Below are 7,777 nucleotides of genomic sequence, written 5' to 3' on the forward strand. Positions count from 1 at the left end.
AATAATTTGTGAAAATTTACATAGCTCGACCAGAAATGTAGTCTTGCACCGAAGTTTAACTGCTGCATGTTCTGTAACCATGAATGAGCTTGCTATCGATGATGAGACTAACAATAAGAATCCAGAAAATGCTCTGCACTGAGAGCCTTCTTTGCCATTGGTTTAGTCACGAAGTGTGTCTTCATTTCTTCGTTTATAATCAGTTGATCATAGTATGAGCGCGTAAATACCAGAAAATTCCAAATTCTGAAAAGAGCATACATCTGCAAGGTGTCTCCGAAGAAGTGTGTTGTATCCAACTGCGTCCTGCTCTGCATTTCTACAGATATTTCAGTGTTGCTCTGCTATTTCTTCTTATCAGGTCCCTGGATTTCGGCCTGGAAAGATAGTTCCAGAAAATGTGCTTTTAAACTATGTCGGACCGCAGCATGTACGGGCTGCCACGGTTGAAGCTATCTTAAGACATACGCTTCCTCAAGCATTGTCCTCGGTATCAATTTCTCCCCAGTCCTTTTTTCTAATCTCTCCACGGTCCATTTTTACAAAGCAATACCCTTATATTTATTGTGATGGATTCTTTGTTCCCAACTATTCATGACAAGTAATAAGAACTTTGGACTATGGATCTATGATTTCATATGAACTGAACTGGCAAGATCACCAGTGATGAATTCACTGCTGATATCCCTGTCTATGAGTTCCAATCTCGTTTTGAATCGCTACTTGCCTTTCTCCCTTTGTGCTTATTATTTCATCTGTTCAGCTGATATTGTCGGGTTTTTTTAGGTAGAAGATAAGGCATTAGAAGATTCTGTACGTATTCTCACTAAGTTTGATGATATGAATGATGCTTTCTCCCTCGACCATGTGTTTAGGTACACAATTACTCCCATCTAGGCGTCATACTTATTACGTTATTAGAACTTGTTTCAAATTAGTTGGTTTTCATCCTAATCTTTTTGTTTATGTCAATTTTTCTCAGATATGATGTTGCGGTGGATGTTGTTCCTGAACTCCAGTGGTTATCGGAAGACAAATATAAGAACCTCAAAGTGGTTATTGAAATAGATGAAATTGTTGATGCTGAAAAGGCAGCCGAGTTGGAGCTTAAGCGTCGTCGTAAATCTCTAGGGATTCTTCGAGTAGTCTCTGACAGAGGTCTACAGGTGAGTTCTTATAGTTGCTCTAGTATACAATATTCCAATGAAAGCATTACTGTGTGTTAGAGTTAGTTGTACTCAGGACTATGGTTTCTGCATTGAAGTAAACAGATACAGTTTTGCATAAATCGGCTAATTTTCCGTCAGTCTCTGGCTAAGTGGCGAACTATTCATCTTATTCCAAATATTTTGTGTCTTCATGATTTTAAGATTCTGGGATCTTATGATGTATGTGCTCTAATATAACTGGTATATACTAACTGAACGAAACAGATTCAAGAACTTGATATTACACTGTTGTACTATATCTATTTCTGGTACTCATATGTACAGTACCTTTTTTTCCACCAATTCTTTACAAATAACCTACAAATGTGCATATCTTTTTCTTCATTAGGACGGGTTGTATACAAACGAGATATGAGCCAAGCCTATAATATTGCCACGTCCATGTCATTATATACATACATTCCCTTAACAGTTTATTTGCAATGTCAAGCAGCATTACTATTTTCATAATAAAATGGAGGAACTTTTTGTCTTCTTTGGAGTTGGCATGTTAGATCAGATTTATTTCATGGTAAGCATCGGTAATATGGTTGTATTGTAACAGCATCCATTTTTTCATCATGTAGGTCGGTGATGTAACAGTAATAGATATATTGGCTGAAACTATCACAAGCGATGGCTCTAAAGGTGAAAAAATTCCATCAGCTGAGGCTACAGGTTTGTTTACTTTACACCTTTCTATTTAATTTTCACAACTTAATTTTCCCAATTACCATTGGCGTGGTGCACCACTTTGATTGCAACTGACTAATGTAGCGATGTGATACTGAATTCTACATGTCCTCTGACAGTATTATGCAACATAGATAGAATAGGCAGTACTGCTTTCATTTCCAGTAACTTGAAATGACAGTGATAATTTCATATTCAGTTTTCTATTCCATTAACTTGAAATGTCATGCACATCTACTATGGCTTGCAGGGTTCCAGTTGGACACTGAGGAAAATGAGAACCTTGTTCCTGGATTTCTGGGTTCACTAATTGGGATTCGTCCGGGTGAGACTAGATCATTTCCTATTCAGTTCCCTGAGTCCTTTGATCAAGAAAGTCTGCAAGGTGTCCGTGCCCAGTTTACTGTGAGTCACTTCCGAAAGACCAAACTGTATATATCTATGTACGCTACTCTTACTACCAACTAGTAATCACACCGTATTGTGCCTATATCACACCAAAGTTATAACACTTTGTAGTTACTTTTGATGAACATCTGTTAGTATGATTTCCATGTGTGAAACAGATTTTAGGTTACTCCTGAAAGTTAAACTGCATGAAATCCACAGTGACACAGATTTCTTTTCTCCATAGCTAGTGCTGGAGGTTCTCATTCCCATTTTCACTGGTATTGTGTAGGTTGTCTGCAAAGAACTCTTCTTCAGAGAGATGCCAGAATTGGATGATTCACTTGCTGTGAAGCTCCTTCCAGGATGCACTACCATGGATCAGGTTTCACCGTTGTATTTATTTCACTTATTAGTTAATCATGGCCATTGCAAAATCCACACGATATGAACCTGTTAAACCTGTTATATTTTTGGAATTTACTCCAGTTTGATCATTGGCAGATCACCCTATAAATTTCTTCTGTAAACTGTGAGCATCATCTAATACAGTGGATGGTTGATGAATTTTTCCACCTGCTTTGACAGTTATCGTCCCTTCTGACTGAAACAGGTTCGAGAAAGAATTTTGGAAAGATGCAAAGAAGTGGAGAAGACAGCTATAGAACAAGCAACAGATAATGCCATCCTCGACCAGCTCGGAAAGGTTGTGGTCTTACTTCTGAAATAGCTTTTGAAGTCTCTAGTACTGCCGCAGGGAGATCATTCATATGTTACCTTTGGTTCAGTTATCAAATTCCTTTCCACACTCTCTCCAAATTTGCATAAGCTTGCACTAACGTTTTCATTTGTTTGTTCAGTTGGTTGAGGTTGATGTTCCCCGGGCCATGTTTCAAGAGCAAGGCCAACAGTTGTATGGAGCCAAACTTCTGCAACTGCAGGCAGAAAGGAAGCTAGATAAAGACCAGCTAGCATCCCTTTCAAGTGAGAGGTCGGTCCAGGAGTACCTAAATAGTGAGCGGGAGAACATCACTAAAATCATTAAACAAATGTTGGCTGTTGGTGAAATATTCAAGGCCGAAAATTTACAGGTGATAACATGCTTGCCATGTAGACTGTAGTTCTGATTTTAGTGATAAAACCTCTTCGTTTGACGTTTGATTCGTGCATTTTCATGCATGTATTAACGTGTCATATCATTGTGCAGTACTCGACCGACCAGCTCATCAAGGAAGTTGAGAACTCCATACAAGAGTTCAAACGCTATAACCAGGACTACGATGAGGGGAACATCAAGCAGCAGGTTTCTAGAAAGTTTTTCCTCGTATTTTTTTGTGCTGAATTCCTTCAGTCCACTGCGGTTTGGCAACACACTTTTGATCTTCTTGGGATAAAGTAAATTTCAAGTTACAAAAATACATATGCACATTATATGATAATTAAATTGCCATGCCAAGGAAATTATCTGCCTAAATTATCTTGTTTTTTCTGCTGGAAAATCTCATTAAATGTTTGTTGTGCAATTGAATCATGCAGGTTCAAGATGTTCTTGAGGCTGCAAAGGTGCTCGAGTGGCTCAAGGAGAACTGCACGATCGAGTATATCAGACAATGAGGGCGGTGCTTGATGCTCTGTCAGTTTTCAAAGATGGCAGGCTGGCGCAAAACTTCATGACAAGCTACAAACAAGTGTATAATTTGTTCATAGCACAAGAGGAGTATGATCTAATATGTAGATGTCAAGTTTACTTTATATATGTTCATTACATTATATAGAAGTGAACTGTCAAATATGTTTATAGTCTCTATTGTCTCGGATAAAAGCTTGACCAGCAATCTTCGATTGAAGGTCTCAAGGATCTTGCCCTTTCAAGTCCACTTATTTCTAGCAATCTTTCATGGGTAGTTCAACTTCAAACATTTGCAACTTCTTGAGCAACTTCCAAATCTTAGTTGGACCTGACAATTATCTTGGTGGATCTTTTCCATGTAATTGATAAGAAAGTAGAACTCTGGAAGATGACAACAATGTAAAGATTTTGGGCTGTAATTTTCTTAGCATATAAATCTGTACAATATAAACAAGCACATATAAAACTTCGACCACCTTTTCCAGCATAACTTCAGTTCCATGTGAATTACGATACAGAAGTTGAATAGAAGCACATATGAGACCTCTTAAAGTGTAGATCGTATCAATGGACGAAACACTTGCACATAGTGTAGAAATCATTACAAAAATTTACAACCTTTCTACCTAGAAATCTAAACTATCCCAAGAAACATGACTTGATGCATCGATTGATACATTTATATTGTTTAAAAAGCGACCTAGGAGCTGTCCATCATGCTTTCACTCCCGGACAAGTTGGCCACACCGACATTACCACTGTCTGGAAGCTTCACTTCGGAAACTTTTTCAGCTCCAAATGTGAAATTACTTGGGATGTTGTTCGAGCTGACCCGCTCAAAGATGGAGGCTGGAGTCTGCTGATTGAAGGTAGGCAACTGGATGTCACCTGTTGGTTTTGGGAAACCAAATCCAAGTGAAGGGAAAGTAGAATCTGTTGGAGCAAAAGATTGAGCTGCCACACCAACATTGGAGCCGAAAAGTTTCTGCTCATACTCAATCAACTGCTGCTGTGCCGCTGTAAAAAAAAGTAAGAATATTTCTTTAGCCAACCATGATACTTTTTGAGAAAGACCCACCACTAAATTCATAGTACTTACTATATAATCGGGAATAAACTTTGAATTATATAGTCCGACTTTCAAAATGCAAGATTTTGTACTACCTCAACAACAGAGTTCTTTATGCATATAGGCTCAATCTTTCAAAATGCAAGATTTTGTACTACCTCAACAACAGAGTTCTTTATGCATATAGGCTTTGTTCATTTGTTGCCTTTTCATGCTTTCACCGACCAGCAAATTGATGGAAATTGTCACTGTACCTTGCCATCAAATCTTCTAACTATACATTAGTTAGATCCTCAGCAAATATGAAAAGTTTCATGCTATTATGGTACCGCGTTAGCAAGATTGGTGTTCCCAACTAAGTTGTGCAGCAGTACATATTTGAGTACTCTAATTCAGAAATTAGACTCACAGCAGACCTCAATTATGAGGTACAATTCAATCTTTATGTTTTGTCCCAGTTTCCTATAATGATTCATCTTGGAAGTCTTACCATCAGCCAGTTGAACTTGTGGTCTTCGTTCTTTCACCCATTGATAACACTGTGCAAGTCGCCAGCCTCTGGACTTCATCAAGAAGGCTATCACAAATGCAGCTGACCTGATCAACGTATTTTGAACGAATTAGTCACAGAAGTCCCAGCAACATAAGAAACAATAACTGCTATATGAGGACTAATGTTACATGTACACACCTACTCTTCCCTGACATGCAATGGACAAGAACTCGTGTTTTATCCCTCTCGCACTGTTCTGAAGTTGAAAATAACAAAATAAGTAGGTACATGATGCCCTTAATGACTCAGCATTAGATAATCCGATGCTCAATGTGGGAAGAGGGACTGGGAGACAGAACAGCAAAAATCACAAGGGTATCTACTGAACATGAGTTAAATGATAGTCAAAGAAAGCATATTGGATAGTAGATTGAGGTTGAAAAACCTTTATGCTAAACGAAAGTGAATGTCTGCCACGAGCAAAATATGTCAACAGAACAATGGAAATGGTAAACACAATGTATGTATATCTGTTGTTGGCTGGGGACTGGAAGAACAGCACCATACCTAGAAACTGGATTGCATCATCAAACTGCAAAGTCTTGTCATCTTGAAGGCAGTGATAAGTGAAGGAATTCCGGTAAAGGTTTTGGCAGAAAGGGACGGTCTGTCCAGTAAAGAGCATTGCAAAATATCATTTCAGTGTCAAATAGAGCAAAAACATTTTCAGAGTTCTAAAACGGTATGTGACAGATGTTGAACAAGGAGGATCAGACAAGGTCAGATAGTAAAGGTTTTGGCGCAAATGCAGTCTACCAATGTCATAGCCAGGTAAAGAGCTGGTAAGATATCATTTCTCTATCAAACAGAAGAAGAATAGTCGCAGAGTTTCAGATGACAGGTCTAACCATGGAAACAACACAATGTAAATCGTAAGTCTTAATAACCACTATTCAATCCAAATGTAATATTTGTGACAAGCTACCATTCAATAGTGAATCGATGAATCCAATGCAAAAGGATTAAGTAGTAGTGAGTTTGTTTACTGTGGGTCAGGATGTTGTGTTCTCTTCCATCCAGCAAACAAAGTCCGGAGAAGTAGATCCATGCATCCACAAATGTCAAAGAAGTAGTCCGTTTATCATTCTTATAATACACTCATTGGATCAAGCTTCTGCACATCAATAAAGAGGTTCTATATATGTGTTTAACCTACTATAATTTGAAAGGATGCATGTACGGCTGCAGTTCAACACTTTCGTCCTTGCTGTTTTGGTTTAACTTAAACTGTAAACGACTAGCAAGTACTAAGCTGAACTTGTCAGCAGCAATCTGTTTCCAAAAGAGTGTTGTTGTTCGGCTGTTCTTTCCTTAATATTTTGTTGCAGAGGCTGGGTGTAATTGGTATCTTCTTGATATTAATATATTCACTTTATCGAAAAAAAAAACTAAATGCAAACATTACTCTAAATAAAGAGGAACCAAACCTAGAACCGGCCTTCCATTTCTACGCGTACGGACCAACTAACGTCTCTATCGAAAAGCACTAGCAATCTGCCATTGAGCTCAGCATGAAGCCACGGAACAACCAGGACGGATCGAATCGCGGAGAAGCAAGAAGCGTACGTACGTTGAGGATGTGGGAGATGCCCACGGTCTTGAGGAGCTCGGAGCGGGAGGCGTTGTCGTAGCTGCCGAGGAAGAGGAAGTCCTTGAGAATCTCCGAGGGGAACGCCGAGTCCTGTCGGGGAACGCCGACGAGCACCGGCGGGCGGTGGCCGCAGACCCCGCACGGCTCCCCCTCCTCATACTTGTGGTAATGCCCGCAGATCCCGCACGGGTTCTCACGCTCCCGCTTCCTCATCCCCTTCCCGCCCCCAGCCGATCGAGATCGAAATCGGAATAGGAGGATTCCGTTTCGCTCCGCTTCGCCAGTGATCGAATCCAATCGGAGATTGCTGGAGGATCGAGCTTGAAGAGAGAGAAGCGTTTGCGTTTCTTTATGTTCTTATTTTATTGCTCGGTGATATTTTATGGGTTTTCCAGACAAAGAAGTACTCCCCCCTTTCCAAAAAAAATATAAAAAAATTTAAAAGTCAAACAAGGCAAAGTTTGACCAAATAGTTAGAAAAAATACCAATATCTAGAATACCAAATTATTGCCATTAGATTCATCATGATCTATATTTTTATGCGGTATATATTTCATATTATAGATATAGACAATTTTCTTAATAAACATGGTCAAACATTAGCTCATTTGACTTTTGAAAAAAAATATGCAATACATTGTGGCA

The 7,777-nt window shown here is 39.1% G+C and overlaps 2 protein-coding genes across 2 annotated transcripts in view; one reads left to right on the top strand and one right to left on the bottom strand.

Moving 5' to 3' along the window:
- The window catches only part of LOC124648035 (trigger factor-like protein TIG, Chloroplastic), a 5,893-nt gene extending 1,728 nt beyond the window's left edge, over positions 1 to 4,165 (top strand). The window contains exons 2-11 of the mRNA XM_047187868.1: positions 362 to 490; positions 787 to 875; positions 983 to 1,166; positions 1,796 to 1,886; positions 2,152 to 2,306; positions 2,581 to 2,673; positions 2,902 to 2,994; positions 3,149 to 3,379; positions 3,496 to 3,591; positions 3,825 to 4,165. Of these exons, the coding sequence (XP_047043824.1) occupies positions 362 to 490; positions 787 to 875; positions 983 to 1,166; positions 1,796 to 1,886; positions 2,152 to 2,306; positions 2,581 to 2,673; positions 2,902 to 2,994; positions 3,149 to 3,379; positions 3,496 to 3,591; positions 3,825 to 3,902 (1,239 nt within the window). The 3' untranslated portion in view covers positions 3,903 to 4,165. The remainder of the gene's footprint in view (positions 1 to 361; positions 491 to 786; positions 876 to 982; positions 1,167 to 1,795; positions 1,887 to 2,151; positions 2,307 to 2,580; positions 2,674 to 2,901; positions 2,995 to 3,148; positions 3,380 to 3,495; positions 3,592 to 3,824) is intronic.
- Positions 4,166 to 4,395: 230 nt separating this feature from the next.
- On the bottom strand, positions 4,396 to 7,484 carry LOC124684177 (protein-tyrosine-phosphatase IBR5-like). Its single transcript, XM_047218583.1, has 5 exons — positions 7,111 to 7,484; positions 6,048 to 6,147; positions 5,679 to 5,736; positions 5,478 to 5,584; positions 4,396 to 4,935 (listed from the first exon to the last, which is right to left on the bottom strand). The coding sequence occupies exons 1-5, from the start codon at positions 7,342 to 7,344 to the stop codon at positions 4,619 to 4,621; spliced, it is 816 nt and encodes a 271-aa protein (XP_047074539.1). The 5' UTR covers positions 7,345 to 7,484; the 3' UTR covers positions 4,396 to 4,618.
- Between the last annotated feature and the right edge of the window lie 293 nt (positions 7,485 to 7,777).

This window comes from Lolium rigidum, chromosome 1, assembly GCF_022539505.1.
Source record: "Lolium rigidum isolate FL_2022 chromosome 1, APGP_CSIRO_Lrig_0.1, whole genome shotgun sequence".
Classification (NCBI taxonomy): Eukaryota; Viridiplantae; Streptophyta; class Magnoliopsida; order Poales; family Poaceae; genus Lolium; species Lolium rigidum.

Coding starts and splice junctions, on each gene's coding strand:
- LOC124684177 (XM_047218583.1), bottom strand. CDS start 7,344: ATGAGGAAGCGGGAGCGTGAGAACCCGTGCGGGATCTGCGGGCATTAC. Junction 6,148..7,110: donor GCATCTCCCACATCCTCAAC/GTACGTACGCTT, acceptor TTTACTGGACAG/ACCGTCCCTTTCTGCCAAAA. Junction 5,585..5,678: donor TGCATGTCAGGGAAGAGTAG/GTGTGTACATGT, acceptor TACGTTGATCAG/GTCAGCTGCATTTGTGATAG.